Consider the following 21643-nt stretch of genomic DNA (forward strand, 5'->3'; position numbering starts at 1 on the left):
AAAGCGTTACAACTTTCAAGATTATATATATAACTCAGGTAGATAAATCATACAACATTTTGGTAACATGATATGTATATATTCGATTAGATACTATTGGATGATACTGAAAACATAACTAGGAAGAAACAAACTTAAAATAACAACAAATGAAAACAGTTCAAGGGAAATAACTCTTACTCGCTGAAGATTGCATTTAACCTTTCTTTTTCGATTTAAGGCTATGTTATAAATTTGATAAACATTATTTATAATATTCACTGGTAAACAAATATTAAAACAAAAGTACGTTCAGCTATGAGTACATGACGGGTCGTCACGCACGCGTGCGGGTCGTCGCGTTCACGGTTGGACTGTTACGATTGTACGTGTCTGTGTGGTACATGTATGCCCACGCCCCTCACGTACTCATTCACAATAGTAGCATCAAAACTGAATCTTTTGTAAGATTGTTTTATTATTTTTTTCACAACTTTAAACTGCTATAAAACTGATGAGTCAAATGTAGATTCTGTAATCAATTATTATAGTTTTGAAATTGTACTTTTGATTATTCCTCTGTGTACATATGCATTACGCAACAGTGCATCATCTGTTGAAAATCATGTTTAGATTTATTCATCATGCATGTTCACTTCTCTAATGTTATATACAACATAATTATGACTATTATAGTTTGGACTTCCAAATATTACAGTGTATTTTCATGTATCTATAGTAAACACATGGGTATGCCGTCACGGTCGGTTTCATATAAGTATACGCTAGCATTACACAAGCTATCTTACCTTCTCAAAATGGAATCGCCTGATTTTTTGTTAATCACGCAGGAAATTTCACTGTGATGGCAAACGCTGACACGCGAAATTTTTATTTTGGATTAATAATATCTCGTTCTCCACCTAATCATGTGGTTACTATAAGTATACAGACCTGCTATTTTGATAAAAGTATATTCATTATCTCCTTGGGGGAAAAAAAAGAAGAAAAAATGTAAATGAAATCTTAACTCTACCCCATACAGGTTAAAAAAAAAAAAAAAAACCTTTCTCATGTTAGTTTTAGTTATATATATTTGTGTATATTTGTTTATGTTATGTTGTTGATAGTGTATCTCCTCCCCATGACCTGTCTATTTTGCAATACCTTTTCTTCCATGTATTTCATGTACCACATAGCGCCATACTTTCTTGATACCGGTTAATGGATTGTAAAATTTCTATCAAGCTATGGGCACGTGATATGCATGGAAGTTACAAATCATATCTAACATTCAAGCAATTTTATTCTGATATACTTTATATTAATATTTTTTCTATTGTTGAAAAAAATTTGGCATTCAAATTATTTCTTATAAAGTTTCTATTATTGTGTAATGATATCGAACAAAATCCCGGTCCTCTGCGCACTCTCCAAATTTCACATGTTAATGTAAGATCACTTAGAAATAAATTAGATATAATAGATAGTGAGCTGACTGAAAATGATATAATATGTCTTACTGAAACACATCTTGACCCGTTAGTTCCGGACTCTGACCTTATATAGACCAGAATCTAATGTAGAATACTGGCGAAAATTAGATGACATGTTTAATATTGTTTTTGATGATAATATTACTGATGTAGTTATAACTGGTGATATAAATGTTGATATGTCAAACCTTCAGCCACACTCTCATCTAGGCCGATTACTTACAAAACATAATCTAAACAGTTTTATTAAAGAACCCACTCGCATTACTCCTACCTCTTCTTCTTCTATTGACATTGTTCTATCTAACAACAATCATCTTATAAGGGATACAAATGTTCTTGCTCCAATTTGCAGTGATCATTGTCTTATTAACTTTTGTATATCATATTCAGTATATAGACAAACTGCATATAAGAAAACGATATATGAATATGATGGTGCTGATATTGATAGGATTAATGATAATATTAGTAATATTGACTGGATATCTATCTCACAAAATAATGATGTAAACGAATTTAATAATATTCTAGTTGAAACAATTAACACACAAATAAATGACCATGTACCACAAAAAATAGTTACAGTGCGACCGAATGATAAGCCTTGGTTTACAAACACGATTAGATTAAAAATTAGACACAGGAACCGCATCCACAAAAAAGCTATTAATTCAAATTCCCCTACTCAATGGGAAAGGTACAGATTAGTTCGAAATGAAACTATTAACCTAATTAGAGAAACAAAACAAAATTATTTCATGAAACTTGAATCATCGTTAAATAATAATAGCTTGTCTCCAGATAAATGGTGGAAAATTGCTAAATCTTTGTTAAAAATTGATAATAAGCAAACGTCTATCCCCCTTTAAGACATAATGAGTCTTTTCTCCAACATCCTTTTGAAAAAGCGGAACACCTAAATACATACTTCTCTTCAATCTCCACTTCTTCTAATGATCTTGATCCTCTTCCCCCTCCTCCCGAGATTCATTTAAGATTGACAATATTGTATTTACTGAACAGGATATCAAAGATCAGCTTTCTAATCTTAATGAAAAGAAACCTGCGGGACCTGATGGTATTGTCCCAAAATTCATAAAACTATTGACACCCTCTATTTCTATACCTCTTACCCTTCTCTGCAATAAAACTATGGAAACCGGTTGTATTCCCTTGCCATGGAAAGCTGCTAACATTAATGCCATATACAAAGGGAAAGGTGATGTAAATGATATTTCCAACTATCGACCCATCTCTATCACCTCTTGCTTCAGTAAAATAATAGAAAAAGTAATTTTTAAGTATCTTTATAATTACCTACGTGATTGTGAAGTAATCACCAAACATCAGTCCGGCTTCATTCCCGGTGATTCAACTGTGAACCAACTTCTTTCGATATACAATAATATCACTGACTCATTAGACAAAGGAAAAGAAGTTCGGTCTGTTTTCTGTGATATAAGTAAAGCCTTTGATAGAGTGTGGCATGATGGACTATTATATAAATTAGAATCTTATGGTTTTAAAGGGAAATTATTAGGGTGGTTTAGAAATTATCTTACTGATAGGAAGCAACGTGTTTTAGCTGAAGGCATTTTCTCTAACTTTAAAACTGTTAATGCTGGAGTCCCCCAGGGATCTGTCTTAGGCCATTTTTTATTTCTATTATATATTAACGACATAACTAATATTGTTACTAGTGATTGCAAATTGTTTGCAGATGACACTTCGATTAGTGAAGTAATTGATAATAACCAAATCTATGCTGCCCATACACTTTCACAAAATCTTTCGAATATAAGTACCTGGGCTCTGAAATGGGACATAAAGTTTAACCCCACTAAAACTGAATCACTAATATTTTCAAGGAAACGAAACGTCATTCATCCCGATATATACTTTGACAATAACACGGTTCATACAGCTAGCACACATAGACATTTAGGAGTTTTACTTTCTGACGATTGTAAATGGACTCATCACATAGATTATGTATACCAGAAAGCATTTAAAAGGATAAATATTTTAAAAACATTAAAAAAAGAGTGTCACGTAAAACTCTTTTAAACATTTATAAAAGTTATATTTTACCTATTTTAGAATATGCTGATGTTTTATGGGATAACTGTACTGAACAATGTAAACTTCTGTTAGAGTCTGTCCACTTAGAAGCCGCTAGGATTATAACGGGATTGCGCAGAGGTACCTCCCATGACATACTTTATAAAGAACTAGCTTGGGAATCTCTCTCTGATCGGCGTCAAAAACACAAACTTATTCTTATGTTTAAGATACTCCGTGGATTTGCTCCACAGCATTTGATTGAAACTGTACAACCATTTTTATATCGACCTGAAAATGAGAGATATCCACTAAGGATGACAAGATATTTTAATATTCCTATGTGCAGAACTGCAAGGTACTATACTAGTTTTTTTCCAAGTACCTTAGAGAATTTAATTCTTTCGCTTTAAACTTTGACTTATCGAATGTTAATACTGTTGCACAATTTTAAAACACTCCTTTTTAACATTAATAAAATGGAACCTAATATAACAAATACCTTTATAAACAAAGGTTCTCGAATTATAAATATTACTCTGTGCCAGCTCAGAAATTCCTCTAGCAATCTAAATTCTGACCTATTTCGCGATCATCTGAGAGATTCTCCAATTTGTTCTTGTGGCCTTGGTAATGAAACAGCCGAACATTATCTTTTCATATGTCCTTTATTTAATGAACAAAGATCATCACTCAGAACCAACATACATAATTCTAATATCCCCCACTCGCATTTTAACACAAAAAATCTACTGCATGGTTGTGACAATTGTGATGAAGAAAAAAATACATATTTATTGCAATGCATATCAGAATATATATCTGAAACTAAAAGATTTTTTTAGATTTTTCTACTATGATAGGTTGGGGAGATACACTAATAATAATATTCATTTATAATGTAATGTTAAATGTTAAAATGTTTTGTTGATAATTGTACTATACCGGATTTGTTTGGAGATAGCTAATATAGGCTTTGCCTGTTGCCAAATCCATTTGCATATTTTTTTGCAATAAAATTTGTTGAAATGAAATGAGATGACAAATACAAAATTCAATACATCTATAAAACTAGAGGTATACATATCATAAAGTTACTTACCAACGCTAACCACACGTATTTAAAGCTATTCAGCATGAAATACCTTCCTTATTTGGAAATTTGGTTTAAATAAATTTAAACATGATCTCATTCCAAAATAATTTCCCGTGTAACAATTTAACTTAGATTTAAAAAATTGTGTAAGTTTTACATCCCATTGGCAGGTTTGGTATTTCAAGAGTAGATTGTTTAAATACAAAAAACATGATCCATCTAAAGTCAGTACCGCATACTCGCTTTAATTGAAATATGTAAATGGCAATCTAGCAAGATATAATGTTTACACTGAAAAAGGAACAAAAACGAATACCACTCATGATTTCACATGCTCTGGCTCTTATTAATATTAGATACATTATGTATTGAATTGAAAAGATACAAACTGATCAACGAAAAATCGATATATCAAGCTTATATAGAAAATATATATGTTATTTGTACTTTCATATCCTAGTGTAGTGAAATTTGTTTGTGCATAGTATGCTTTCACAGATACATTTTTCTTTCATACCTACGGGTGTAATACTGGCTGGTCTAGGGCAATACACTCATGTTGCCTGAGGCTGTATTGAATGGCTACCCATGCAATAAAGCCTCGTGACGTCATGGCGTCAACACAATCTCTACTTCCTCGGTAAAATTTTAACATTTTGTTTTCACAAATATGACAAACAACAGAATTCGTGTTGAAAATATCTTGTAATTTTTCATGTATAAAAAATTGACTTTCAGCCATGGATTTCTTCGAATTTATTTGAAAATGGCGGAATATTATAGTTGTGAAATTGCAATAAGATTTCGAGCTATGAAAGAAAAATACCCTTTCATATGGTCATGCAATGCCCCAACTCAAATCCTTTCTGTGTGAGTATTACCAGAAGTACAGAAAATAATCACTAACACCAGAAAATATTGTCCAATGCATTAATTAGGCATATTAAAATAAGAACAAATCTTCAATGCTAGTGTTGAAATGTTGCTCAAATATCAAGGATAACGTCGTTTTTACCACATATTTAAATAAAATGGGTCTTTTGTGAAAATCGTTGCTAAGTTTACCTAGATTTGTTTGTTAAGCTTGTTTTTTTAATCAAAATATGAAATTATGATTGCAGAATTTCTGGAGATGAAATCCTGGTGCTTTATGTGCTGTATTAAAGATATTGAACTTTGAAAGTGTAACATAATTTATGGGAAACCCTGTATGACAGTATATTGTACTTTATTTACATTTACCTTGCTCTTTCTCAATAATTTTTTTAAAATAATAATTATATGGTTGTTTTCTATCATAAATGTCTAAGAAATCTTATCTTCTTTGAATTAAGTACATGATACTAAAATAGAAAATTCAGTGAGGCTATTTCTGTTACATAACCTGGAAGCATAATATGACATAAATGTGTTGTTCTACAATTCTTATGAAACATATTACAAGAAATATTGACAAATTCCACGACGTTGCTAAGTATTTTGATTGATACCGTTGAAATTTTAAATCATTGATCAATACGGTTAAATAGGTACAAGATGTACGCTGTACCCATACCCGAGCCAAAGTCACGAACGTTTTGAATAAGGAGTTGATGAAATATTTTTAGACATGAACATGCATCTAATAAGGTAAACACAGTACTGTACGAGCGATTTGGGTAGTTCTAGACAAAAAATTCTTTACTACAGTGGCACGGGCCAGGGTTCGACACCCGACCACTATGTGTAATTAATGACGGATAGTAAGCAAATTTGAACATTTCACATATATTTCACTACAGTGGGCTTTTCTGGCATACATAGTAAAACCAACTAATCTTATTTCTTTTAGAACTGGTTTGTTTCCGAAATATGTGCGAATTTTAATGTACGCTTTGACTGACTTGTCCCTTTCAGTATTAAAACGTCGACCACAACGAGCTTATTTCAACTTAGTACATTTGGAATAATCATTGTATCTATATATAATTGGAATTTTGTATTTACAATTGTCATACATACTCACAGTGATTTTGGCTTTCTCCTAGAAACAATTCCTGTGTATGGCTTCAGAATGCTTCGTCCTTCTTTTCTATTATCAGAAAGGAAAAAACGAAAGTATGTTTTAGAATACTTTTCGTAATCTATCACTTAGGTTACGCAAATAAGCACTGAGTAGGCGTACAAAATAACTACTTTGAATTGTTGAAAATGGCTTAAAGCACGGAACAGGAAATTGACTCAAGTGGGTAAATCAGAGAACAATATGCTATTTGTGTATTTCAATGGAGAATGGATCTTATTAATGATATGATAGGTTTTAATTAACATATATGACTACATGAACAACTTCCGTTTCATCATGGCTTCGTCCTTCTTTTCTGTTAAATTATTTAAAATAAACAAAATGATAACAAAAATATGTTTTAGAATAATTTTCCTGATCTATCACTAATGTTAAGCAGATGGGCACTGATTATGCGTACAGAATAACTACTATGAAAACGAAAGTAGCCGAGTATTAGCTGACGTATGGAAGGTAACATAGATAATATTAGACGATTACGTGTCCTCACAAAAAATGCGTATCGAAGATAAAGCTGCTTTCAGACTATATTACGAAATATCACGAAATGTCTGTCTGTCTGTCTATACAACTCTGGTGGAGAAATCAAAGAACAAGGGATATCATGATATGTATATTTTGTATGACGATTGGATACCATTGGGTGATACTGAAAAACATACCTAGGAAGAAATAAAATCACAGTAACAACAAATCAAATTGGTGCAAGGGAAATAACTCTTACTCGCTTCTATTCCACTTCTATTTGGACATTTAGATGTGAGTTAATTTTTTGATACCATAATATATATATTATTGACTGGTAAATACATATTAAAACAAACCCATGACATTAAAAACTCTAAAAGTAGAGGTATACATATACATATTAAAATATTACTTACCATTGCTAACCACACGTATTTATAAGGACACCCAACATAACATATCTTCCGTATTTGAAAATTTGGTTTTCAAATGATCTTATTTCACAATAATTTCCCGTTTACACAAGGTAACTAAAGTTGAATTAGTTTGTTTAAGCTATTTTCGCATTGACAGCTTTTGCATTTTTTTAGAACAAATGCTGTTCACAGTGAGTACCGGGAAGTTTGTTGGCAATCTACTTGTGAATCATATTAGGCAGTTCAATACTACACAAAGATAGTCGCTTAAATTGAAATATGTAAAAGGTAATCTAGTAAGATATTATTTTTACACTGCAAAAAAAGAACAAAAACTAATACCACTCAGCGTTTCATATTTCCTGGCTCTGAGTTATATTAGATAACTTAGGTATTCAATTGATAAGATACAATACAAACTCATCAACTAAATTGCTATATCAAGCTTATAAAGATAATATGTTATTTTTATGAGAGAACATCATAGTTGCAGCTTCGTATTTGCCCTTAATAAAAGACTGAAAGATAGCTAATATTAAAATGCAGAAAAAGGTATGATTTTTGTGTATGCTATACATATTTGATATATTCAATAATGCATTATGCATTCTCCACATTTATGTAAGGACTGTTTTTCTCTTCAGTTAGAGCTTTAGAATTATAATTCCTTTCATTTACATCATCGTAAAACGCAAATAAAACGCCCTTGCCTTTTCTATTTCTCTAACTGACTTTCTTCTTTACAACGTTTCTCGTAACACCACATCTCAATTGGACTTGAGGATACCTCTCTGGCAGAGAGACACTACTAAGTTATCATTTCAAACACATCTTAATGGTGACCGACCATGAGGAGAGCTCAAAACCAACACGGAAAAGTTTATTAGTACTAAACGTATGATGTAGCACTTCCAATAAAACTATCTTACTATCTGAATCAGTGGCATTACTCTGAACTATTCCACATTTCAGTCTTTTTCTATTTGCAGGGCTTTAACATTGTCGTGTTGTGCGCTGAAGTCATGGAAGAGATGACCGATAATCAGGTTAACGAAGGTGAAAAGTGGGATCGTGGAAGAAGTGTAAAAAACTGGCAGCAGGAAAAGTATGAAGGGTCACTTTTTCAGTCAGAGGATCGCTGGGAACCTCAGGAAAACGGATCCGATATCGAAGGGTCCTTACATGTTTTATCATCGGAATGTGATGTTTACGGTGGATTCCATTGCAACGTGACGCAAAGTGAAGTTAAATCAAGGAAACCACACCATGACGGATTGAATGAAGATGAAGAAGCGGGGGACAATATTTCACACAATGATCCACCAATCATATTCGAGGAATTTTCAGATTCGTCTGACGATATCTTGGATTTGACTAGAAAGTATTATGGTGGGGACCTTGCTGATGACTCGATCTCTGAAATAGACAGATGCCTGGATGAAACTCCTATAAATCCACCATGTCGCCTCCAACATACTACTAAGAATCCCGAGACACCAGACACATTGGTAGAGGAAGACACTTTAGAAACAAATGGAACTAGACAGATGTCCCTAGTGAGAGCTCAGTGTACTATTGACGAGAAGGATTCAGAAAAGTCAAAACTGTTCCAGTATAACGAGAAGGAAAAAATGAACAATCTCCATTTATCACAATACCAAAAACGCATCCATACTTTGGACAATGTTCTAAGTGAGGATGAAAGCTTGGATGAAAGGCACAAAGCCATACACGAGCCAGAAGTTCGCTTCTTTCTAGATGAGCTCTCGTCATTGAAGCATGGTCAACAAATGACCATTGTCGTTATTTGTCTCTTGTTTGGATTACAATGCTTTGACAAAACCATGTCTGAAAAATTATGCATTGCCTTACAAACATTTTCAAAACAAAACAATAACCATCGTTTTTCTACACCGAAGTCCAACAGTCTGAGGGAGATTGTCATGTCTAATCATGATTTTTTTGCAGCTTCAGCCAAGCCAGACAGACATGTATATATGGTTAAGACGAGTGGTCAAATTCATAGCAGTCAACAAGATAACGGGATGTTGTCTCCTGATTCTGCCGCTAATGGAGAGTCCGATGTAATGGACCTTACCGAAGGTTCACAATCCGACCCAGTCGAACTTTGTCTGTCAGATGATTCAAAAGTAGCCGCTGGAGATGACTCGCATGCGCCTAGTTATCCGGAAGAGAGTACTACGGGCATTTTCTCTAAAGAAGTATTAGACGGCAGATTGAGACCTCCAGGCACTGTTCAGAAACCAAAAGCTGTAAATTGCATGTCTGGTGATGTTGGTGCAGTTTTACCTGATGTGGACTCTTCTGATCCTATTGTTACCAGTGTATTTAGAATGCCAACAATTGCATCACCTCCAAAGCCCAGAGAAGGACGTCTTGGCTATGCCCCAGGTAACGCTGTAGTTCCCAATGGACCTGACCGTAGCTTACCAATATCGCGAGAAAGCGACAACTATCGCTCCGTGTCATCAAACAACAAAGAGAACATTTACCTGATAAATTGCAAAAGAAGACCAGGTGACATTTTCAATCTGCATGGGTTTACGGCTAAAGATGAAGACCAACTGATTTATGGGATACATCCACAGTACGTCAAAAGTTTTTTGAGGAAGCGGAGGACATCAACTTGTCGGGTTGGTCTGTTGAGAGATCCGGTGCGTACATTTGTCTTATGTAGAAAAAAGATGTTTTCCCACACTTGTGTGAAATCTTAATGCGTATTTTTACATAATATCTAATTCTCAGATTGTATTATCTTAGCGTTTGAGAGCATTACATTTATTAAAAAATGAAGATTGATAAAAAATCAAAACTCGTTTTCAAAACCCATCAACACATTAGAGAATTATTACAGACTATATTAAACTTCCAAAATCAGTATTGACGAAATAATACAAATTGTACTGGAACATCTGAAAATAAAATTCGTATGATTTTAAGGGAAAATTATACATTGTATCTGTCTTACTATAACATCTTGTCAATAAAATGTGTTTAAATGAAAAATTCTGTCACGTGATGTGAACTACACAATTGCTGTTGTTACGATCACACAGAGACTCCAGAACATATCTACAGCAGACGGATTCAAGCTAAATCAGCACTATTTATACTGGCAGACCATCACGGACGACCAGTTTGGAAGGATGATGTTGTGTCGTGCACAGGATCGTTACACCAGTGTCACATTCATTATGCTAGAGGTACCGCTTTCTTCAAAATTGTTTTTTTTTCGACTGATATATTCTATATTCTGTCCAAAAATGTTGCTAAATGTCATGCAGGTGTAGAAATATCATTTTATAAAAATACACTGTAGAATTAAAAGAAATCAAATTTAACAATTATATTACTAATGCCTGATACAGATAGCATGAAGAATTATTGCAAACAATAAATATTATACAATTCATAACCTTAAAAAATGTTATAATATTAAATTGCATAATCAAACTGTGTGATTATTAGGTCTAACTTGAGTGTTCATTTATTTCATATGAGATTTAAGGAAACGAGTCTTAAAAGGTGGGTTTTTTTTTTTTTTTTTTTTTTTGGTTTTTTTTTTTTATTTGTTTTGCGAGCCTTAGCGAGCAAAAATTGAAATTCGAATCTTATTAGAAGTTTCCCTGGCGATAAGGCATGCTATAAAACTGACTACAAATACATAATATAATGCAATATAGTGTAGGTTGAAAAAATAGAATATATTTTGAAAATCTAAATTTTAAATGGCATCATTGCATATAGTGAAAACTCGGTGATATTTTACAGTTAAATGCCGACTTCTACATAACTGCTAGTTGGAATTTGATCAGTTGTGATAGGCAGAATCCCTGTGCGGCACATGTAGCGATTCAAAATGATTTTATGATAGGACTGACCCAGAAGGGAAGCCCTAATGGCTGGGGCCGAAAAGTGTTGATTATAAGTAGTGTTCATTTGACATGCATTTATAACGATTGACTTTTGAGAAACTAAGCACGGAATATGATTCTTATTTGACTGGTAGCATCATATTATGGGATGGGTATTCAATATATTATAAATGAGGCTAAATTACATACCACATGATCATAATACCCGATAACGTTTGTGCGGTACTGTTGTTTCTTGGTGATGGAATGACGTCAAAAGATGATATCTTGCGCTAACGTCATTTCAGCTGGAAGATTACAAAGAGTTACGTTCCGTCACCAATTTGAACAAATGCCTTAAAAACGATATCCAATATCACGTGATACCTGAATTAGTCCCTTTTTACCCCGGTACATATAGTGTATTGCATGTGTTTTATTTATATAGAGGAGGTCTGAATGGTTCCGTGAGAAGGAGCTCCTGTTTTATCTGGAGTTTGGTGGAAGGGTTCGCATTATTCCAGAGCTTATGGGTGTTCTCTGTGAAGATGGCTACGTCAAGATGATGTTTCCGTACATTCCAGGTTAGTTGTTTTATATGTTGGTAGTGCAGAAATGGTAATTAATCCGGCAATGTTAATGATTGAAAACAATTCAAATGATCCTCATCATCATTGTGTTACGTTGTAGAGGAAAAGTAACAAACCATGAGTTTGTGATTGCAAAAAGACTTTGGATGGCCACGTTTAGTTGACCAGCCAAAGGCTTATATTCAACTATAGATATTCATGTCGACTTGACAAACACACATAATATTCTATAAATTCTCAACTCCAGTAAGTCTCATACTAATATAGTCCTCATTCAACAACAAATGCGTTTCCAGAGAGGAATTTAAACTTAGAAAGGAGGTTTCGACTGAGGTTTGATCTTGGGATTTAAAGACATGGGAAATCGAATAAGGATGGTTAATAATATATAACATTATGTTGTAAGATAATGTGTTACAATAATCTACTATAAAACCTACTTGAATACACTTGATATGTGAACTATTTCCAATTTTTAATTTATATATGTCAAAATAACTTAATATGAACATTTTTGTGCATTGTCTCCTACAGTTGACAACGGATATTGTATGTAGAAGCATGGCACGTGTTTTAAATCACGGTTATTGGTAGTTTTTCACTATCATTGCGACACCACTCTTTTGTTTCGTGCATGCAATTTATGAAAATGTTAATCAAAATACTATTTTTCCTGTTGGTTTTTCTTTCTTTTCACGTCTTTTTATTAATTTAGCATGTGTTTGGTATCGTTTTACTACAATCTCCGATATCAATATACACGTTTACTGTGTGTGCGGTACACTTTGACATTAAAGTAGATTTTCTCGTTATTTTCCGTTTCCTAGACAGTTAATAAGAATACGGCAGTTTCACATTTTTTGATAAATATACATCCAGTTGTAAAATATTTGCGAAAATACAGATTAGAAAAACTAGTTATATTCTATAATGTCGCCTTTACTGCAGTTGACATCACAATAACTGTAATAATGCTATTAATGCAAACAATTTCCTACTCATTTTTACATATATCATAAACATTATAAAATTATGATTCTTTAATTGTGACAGAAAAAAAGCATATAATAAAGAATATTGAATTGCATTCAAGCTTAAACTGTCTTTATTAACTTGTGACCGTTTACAGAACATAATGACTATATTATTTTGTCTCTTTTTCAGGACACAAAACATTGTCAACAATATTGAACCAAAAAGGCATTGTGAGTAGACCCAAGGGTATGAAGATTTTTATTGAGCAGTTGTTCCGTGGGATGGAGCGACTTCACGCGCATGACGTCATCGTCGGGGGAATCACAGGTGGGTAGATACCACATACGTTGTCAAACAATTCTAATATTTACATTTATATAGTCATTCCCGCTATAAAAAGAAAAGTGGTGAAAATAAAGTATAAAATTAAAGTTATACATTTGTATAGTAAAAAATATAATTTGATGGAACAGCCGATTATTTGGAGGGAATGAGTTGAGTTCTTGCAACTTCCGGTATGTTGCCACGGACAACCGACTAAACAGTAACAGTAGATGAAATATTCCCAAACGGAATATACAAAGATAAGTACAACATTTCAATCGATTTCAAATATTTTGATAAAAATATATTTCCATATTGATCAATTTTCAGAATATGTTATATTCTTACTGACGTAAAACCTATAGACCTTTTGAACTCTGATTGTGGTATTAGTACGCAGCAGAGCCTAACTGCCAATACTGGAAATATCATACATTGTGTTTAGTAGCAACATATAGGGACCGCAGAATCATACCAAAAATAGATTCCTGGAAATCCCCTTTTGGGCACAAGATTTCATAGAGAGGTGAATGTTTCGGAGCTTGCTGATTGGGTATCCAGGGTGCATCAGTTTCAAATGTTTAATGTGTGGGTTGGGCAATACATGTAGATGTAAAATATATAAAGAAATTTTAAAAATTCTGTCAAATGTGTGTCTGACAGGGGGAGGTAATCAATATTAGAATTTCATGAATATTTTGGTCAATTTTTGGTGCGGAATTCAACATAAGATGGCACCCCCCACATAAAAGTTTAGCAAGATGGTAGATCTTTATTTCTTTTTATTCAAAGGTATGCAAGATGCCATTCTTCAAAATTAGTGACAGGTGACCAGACTTGAAAACTCCATTTAACCTTGACAGCGGCAAACGTTAATATATCGTATATAGCGAAATCATTTGGTTCTGCGGTCTCTATAGGTACTGTGTAGTGGTAATGTAAATACAACATTGCATTATCCTTTCAAGAGTCGAAGTAAATCCAAATCTGGAAAGAAATAAAACTTGGTCCTGAAATCAACGTTATTTTATTATACAAATAAACACGTAACTTATCAGTAAAGCAAAAGTACTCGTCAAGATATATTTTGCTCTAAAAGTATGTGGTTGTTGACAAAGTTGACGGGCGATTTTGTAAATTTGTTATAGAGAGCAACCAACTAAATGATTTTACATAGACCACAGTGTTAAACTTTGTTAAAGTTTTGTACTGTATTATCAAAACAAAGGAATATTAGTTAGCTGTTGTGTTCTATAATTAAAGTCTAGGTTCTCATATAACATTAAATAGAAAAAAAAGTTTGGGTCCTTCTGCTCAAACTCCAACCAGGGTAGCTTTATTGAAATCAGGCGTATTTTGCACTAAAAAGTCCTGAAATCCTAATGCTTTTACCTATTCATTATCAAAGTTGATATTTTGAACCTAAATCTCAATATGAATTTCCAAATTCATATCATGGTTATCTAGGAATAATTACCTGTCAGAAAACATTTTTACTTTTGAAATTCATAATTAGCCAGCCAATCAGCGGCCGGGCTAAAATTCTATCCTGGGCTCAATCTTGTATACACAGGGGCCATTTCGAAGGTCTTTTTTTATTTAGTTGGTTGATCCCTTATACTAATTCCAGGACTCCTATTTTAAATCCAATGAATCATGTTTCAAGGTGACAGGGTTCTGCTGGATGGAGAGCTCGGCACGAATACAGTGTACATCTTCCCTTTCGGAGTACGAATGATAGAACGAATGAAGATGACATCGATTAACCAACATCTTTATGGTACATAAATAAAACCTCAGTTAGCTTTGTTATTACTCTTTTATTTCACTTAGAGAGGTATAAACTTAATTAGGAATAACACATTATTATGATCTGTCACCAGTTTTAATTAGTAGTTTCAAGTTTAAGTAAGACTGACAGTTACAATATATCATTTACATAATATGTATAAGGATCATGAAGAGAAGCACGATCGTGTAGTGTTGTTGTTTTTATGAAATATATAATTATATTTTCACGATATTATCTCATACAAATATACATTAATAAGATTGGAAATACCATATCGTAGACATGATGTTCATTTTCATTTTATTGTTGGCAATTTTTATATGTTAAGTCTCTTAGTAGCACAATGCAATAATATTATATAATGAATATCACAATTAACAAATACATGCTTTCATTACTGCAGCAAATTGATTTCTAATTACATCCTTGCTTTGAAATTTGCTGATTTTTATCACGATAATATGAACAGAAGAACGCTATCTAGAAGCTTATTTCATTGAAATAACACAATTAAGTACGCACGAGTTCTTCTATCACAAAAAGACACGATATAAACATACCACCGTCTCCTGTTAACCACGTTACAAGCATGCTGGTAATCTACTGGGCTGTTACTGTATCTGATAGGCGAAGCAACATAGCACAACACAGTATCACTCTATGAATAAGAATTAATCAAAAAGTGCGAATTTAATAAAATTCACAAAAAATATTCATATTCTAACGTGAATTTATTATATTGTGTGAAGTTAATAAAATACACTACAAATATTCATATTTAACTTGATTTTATGAGTGTATTGCACAATAATACCAAATATTTAAAACAATAAATGGACAAAAGAAACAATACGTAAGTACTAAGTATCCTTCAAAAAGACAGGCCCACTTAAACGACCCTGTCCATCCATTATACATGACGTTAAAGGATAAATGTATGGCTTTAAGTATGTTGTTTAAAAATATACCAATAATTTGTTGATAATTGTACCACACTGGATTTGTGATTGCTAATACAGGCTTTGTATGATGCCAAATCGATTTAAATCTTGCTTGCAATAAAATTTGATGAAATTGAAATTGATCCTAAATATCACATTGACAACCACTAATGAAAGCCAGTTAAAATAATAAAGATAAAAAAGCAGTCTATAACAACACTTTTTAATGGCAAAGCGTTACGATTTTGCATTCAGACAACTTTCTGGCTGAGTGTAGAAGAGAAGGATTCGAACCCATAACGCGAGTTATTAGGGAGGATAAGGCCAGAGACATGCTCAGCATTGGCCACCTACTACAGACGATGACTTCAAACCTACAGGTACATGGTTCAGTCTTCTGTATAAGAAAAGATAGACCACAGAGTAAAGAGTGTTCAATAGGTCATTATCTGTAAATCCGTTGATGATATATTCATGTTAATTCCTGAATAAAAGTTTAACAAGGAAATCTTCGGAATTTTAAAGTTGTTGTCATCTGATTATGAACCTTTTTGTTGGAATATCTCACCACGAATAAGTTAATCCTTGGGTTTCAAAATCTGTGTTGATCATTTCCCATGTCACATGTGAAAATATAATTGGGCCTATAAATGTATGTATATCTTACCATACTAATGCTTGTAAAATTAGAGTCGTTCCTTGTCGTCTGCTGCAGTAAAAGTGAATATTCTTATTACTTTTATATTTAAAGAACCCATCTCCATTGCTTGCTCAGCTAATGACGGAATTACTAGAACCGGACAAAGACAGGAGGATCACTGCATCCCGAGTTCGCAAGCATCCGTACTTTCAACAAATTCGTAAGTACATGCATATGTTTATCAAAATATAAGACCATGGAAATGCATGGGTGTGTATATCAGTTATTCGGTGATATTGATTTTTTTCATGTCAAATTATTTAATCAGTTTGGTAATTTTATGCCACAAAACAATTAACATGATATTGTATCCATCCCATACAGTTATATCTATTATTCCTGAAAATATAGACCACACCTTATGTATTCATGGTTATAAAGTTTGTATAAGGAGGTATTTATTCGCTATTAAACTTTTTGGAATGCGATATTTGGTATAATTATTATGCTAGAGAATGTAAGTTAACTTAAGAGATATTTTGTAAGAAACTTACTGTTGTTGACAGTCTGTATTTTGAATAATTTGCATTTATCATATGTTATAATAATACTGTTGTCTTTGCTAGTGTGCCTTTCCATGGACTAACACGCTGGAGCTGTTGCTTACAGGCAAACAGGGAGGAGACATGGCTTTGTAGCGTGTGGCATGATTGGATATGCTTTTGAGCCAATGCTTTTATATGGCTTAGCTATATATATTTGAACGTTTTGTAAACTGTTTATTCAATAATCTTATCATTTTCTGTGCATGTATACAGTTTAACGTTTGATATCTGTATTTATGTTTATACTTTACCAAGGCACGTATAGAACATACAAATCTTGTCCATGTAAAGAATGAGGTTTTGGTTTTATTGAAGTCTTCGCGTTTCAACCTTGATCAACAAGGTTTTAATTAATTTTTGGAAATATCTCTAATAGTAGCACATTACCATATATGAAAAATATTTAAGGGGTTTATGGTCTAATGGGTTAGACTGGTTAGATGAGTTAACTGTAAGAAAACACCGTTTTTGTTAACTGATCAGACAACCAATTTGAAATATATCGCTTTAGCTTGTGTATATTATCAAACCATAAATTTTCGCAAAATCTTTGATTCACAATAGTTCAAAATCAAGCTAATCATCATATGATTTTTATTCGACAATCAAATGATATGAACTCATATTTCAAAAAATCTATATAAGAAAAGAATTAGTTATAGGAACTGACCATATGTTTATTACAAGTAATATGTAGCCAGAAAACTATTTTTGTTTTAATATGTAGTAAATCAACTTTTCGTATCCTCTTCGTAATTGGTGTATACCGTCATGTCTTACTTACTTGACCTTATATTATTATTATATGTACTGTAGTTAGTTTTTAATGTTACACTACCACTCAAAGAACAAAAATATCCATCTACTAGGTCTATTAATTTCCTATTGCGAACATGATTTGTTCTCCTATACATGTATTCGGTACTGAAGAACAACTGGTAATCTTTCTGCAAAGATGTGTTATCTTTTGATATCGTTTTGTATTGATTATAATATTTAAGTAGAGAAAAACCAGACTACAAACACCACTCAGGAGACCGGGAAAATGTTCATTAAACAGGTGATATTTATACAGAGGTGGTCGCTAAGGAAGGTTTGACTGTATATTATGCTATATTTTATTTGTTAATATATATCTTTTTACAAACATGAATTATGCAATATAAGGTAATATGATTGGAATACACGGATTCAGTAGTTAAATAAAATCTTGCAAGTCATTGAATACACAAATCATGTTATGAAGTTATAACACAACGACAATGCTTAACATACGAACTTTCATTATATTGCTGCAATATTCTGTAGGTGTGTATAATTTATGTGATTGAGGGGTTTAATTATGTGGTTGTAGACCAAACATGACTTTTCCAATAACTTGTTTATCTTTCATAATTTCATTAAGTTCATTTTCTTTTTTGCGGTTGTTTGCTATTTTCGATGATCCGTTTTCGCTGCCTTTTTAAATATTTTCCTGGTTTTTACTTCATTTCCCATATGGCAGAAAAGGTAACGCCTCCTGATTCCAACAAATGTGATTAATAAGTACCAATTGTTTAACGTTGCGGTTGAAGGATTGACAAATGTCTGTTAATGACACTTACGTCACGTGCATACATTTCAATAATATGTAAACAGTGTAGCTAGGCGATGATAACAAATATTGCTTCTATATCTATAAAAAGTATTGCTACAAGTAGTACTGCATAATATGTGATATAAAATGATGTTTTAATGGAATTAGTAACATTCGTATGACCTATAATTTTAAGCAAGTAACAAAATAGTATTTTGATCCGCAATTGCTAGCACGTGCTAATATTCCATAAATATTTATACATGTGATGTTCATTATCATTGACGTCATCAATTTGCAACATCCCTTTGATGATACCGCGATGCTTCTTAACAACTGTTGTGGTTTTTTTTTGTAATTTTAACATTTTTTCTATTATTTTTTAATCTTTATATTAATTCATGCTTGATGTTCATATTAGATATTTTTTATATTAATTCACCATGCATCATTTATCACAAGCGTTTTATATCATGTCATTTTCACTTGATTTTGGAATATTAATCATTTGATTCAATAAAATGCCATACAACGAAATCTATACGTGATTTTAAACAAAATTATTATAATTTAAAATCATATCGAATACATATCTAAGCTATTGGTGTTGTATCATTGATTCGTATTGTTGAATTAAGTACCTTAAAACCGCATATTACAACGGTGAATTTTATCACCGTTCATCTACGTTAAACACCATATTGGCTCTATATCTTGTTTTTATTTTGGATTGTTTCTTGAATTTTTAAATTTTCCGTTTTAACATATTCTTATATAGTATAGTTTTCGGACTAGTTTTCATCATCGTCGTGCCTAATATTTGGAGTCAGATGTATAAATAACATTAATCAATTATGAACCTTATGGACCGAAGATCCTAAATTCTATATAAGATCTATAATTTCTCTGCCAGAGGAAAAAAGATTATCTGATGCGCATGTCAATTAAATACAAAAACAATTACCATAGTACGTATACGCTACCCTGATGAACTCCACGTTCGGTGTTTTAATTTTTATTTATTTCAACTTGTCTTATTTATGTTTATACAGATAAGATATCTAAATAGTTGAAATGGCGGATCATTCTTATGCTCTATTATCTCCCGATTGGGTGCAATCGTTGATTTTATTGGCGCTTATCATCAGACTATATTTGAATACCGTACAGACCGAATCGTGAAAAATACTTTTAGACGAATTCGTACAATGTTTTATAAAATATGGATTTTTTGTGTGCAAAATATCTTTTTGAATTAGTTCCCTCTGAAAAAATTCAACTTCTAATACTTGAACAGTTAATTTTGAAATTTCCTTGAACCAACAGGTTTTAAGGTCATGCCCTGGCTAAATCTAGTGCTATTTTGCATGCCCATAATTCTGTTGAAGTTGAACAGAGTTAGCTTGATTGATTAATAGCAAACAGCATAGCTACAGGTGAATATATTTACTGTTGTGTTGCGTATTTCGTCAACATTGTACCCAGTCATGTAACATCATATCAGCTTTCTTGGTTACTTAAAGGAAATATATTATTGTTGTCTTATCAATGCAAAATTATTGCATAATTATATTTCGTAGAAATTTGCAAACAGCTTAACACATTAAGTATCAACAGAGAGATAAGCAATCCATAAATTTATAAGGGACGTGGATATTACATGAAATTTCTTTTGAGACACTTATCTTCTATTAACACCAAAATGCCGAATTATGCGCGTTTTCCACGATCATTAACAACATTACATTATTTAGCTATTAACCCAATTACTCTTTTTACATATACCTACATTGGCACCTTCAATTATACCTACAAAAATTCAATTTATTAATGATTATTCGCTGTAAGATATATCATACTAATCATGAGTGTGACGCCTTAATTAAAGCTTATTGCTTGATCTATGGTTTTTGTTTTTATTTCATCGTTATTAATGCGTGTAGCTGCTGAATATCGTATTACCTGTACATCTCTACTGGAATACCTCTTCAAGGTGAAAAAATGTCTAACATTTTAACTTCTCCGCTTTTGTGACCTGTGGAGACAGCTATAGATAAGATGTAGGCAACTTACACTACAATGTAAATTGTATAACGTTGATAATTATAAGACCAGTTCGTGACTACGAAAACAAAGCCGGATCTACATGACATATACTTTCACCTTGCTTAACGCAATAGTTTATAAAATGGACCAGATACGTTTGAACTAACACATAATAAACATCTTCACAAATGTGTTATTTTGGAATAAAGCGTGATGATTGTAATGTGCAAAAATCTAAAATATGAAATATGAAAGTTGATGTTAACAAAACATTCTGTATGTATTAAATTATATATTCTGTCGCATGGCATGAATTACAATCTCCGACACACTAATTATACTCAAGGAATAGTTTTCACAAAAAAATGAATCAAAAGAAATATAATTCGAATAATTCCTGTTATCTTCAAATTTCCATTTTTTTTCTTGACATAATTACAAAATACAGTAAATCGTGCAACCAAAGATGACAAATTTACCCAGCATATATTATCTGGGCGTACAATTTTTAGATATGTTTTATTTTTAATATCAACACATTCTGTATTCAGATAATAAACCAAGTCCCGTGGAATATCGCCTGGGGACTCCTCTGTCAAGCGAATATTATGGGCATGATAGTAGCTGACACATGTGTCATTGTGTTCGGCGGGGAATGACCATAGCTCATTCCGGGTTATACTTCACCTTATAAG

The 21643-nt window shown here is 32.5% G+C and overlaps 1 protein-coding gene across 1 annotated transcript; it reads left to right on the plus strand.

Annotated features, from left to right (window-relative positions):
- The first annotated feature begins 6838 nt into the window (after positions 1-6838).
- LOC138328383 (uncharacterized) lies at positions 6839-21639 on the plus strand. Its single transcript, XM_069275169.1, has 9 exons — positions 6839-6859; positions 8574-10259; positions 10662-10808; positions 11908-12043; positions 13214-13351; positions 15015-15128; positions 16337-16461; positions 16833-16941; positions 21500-21639. The coding sequence occupies exons 2-9, from the start codon at positions 8607-8609 to the stop codon at positions 21574-21576; spliced, it is 2499 nt and encodes an 832-aa protein (XP_069131270.1). The 5' UTR covers positions 6839-6859; positions 8574-8606; the 3' UTR covers positions 21577-21639.
- Positions 21640-21643: the final 4 nt, after the last annotated feature.

Source organism: Argopecten irradians, chromosome 7 (assembly GCF_041381155.1).
Source record: "Argopecten irradians isolate NY chromosome 7, Ai_NY, whole genome shotgun sequence".
NCBI lineage: Eukaryota > Metazoa > Mollusca > Bivalvia > Pectinida > Pectinidae > Argopecten > Argopecten irradians.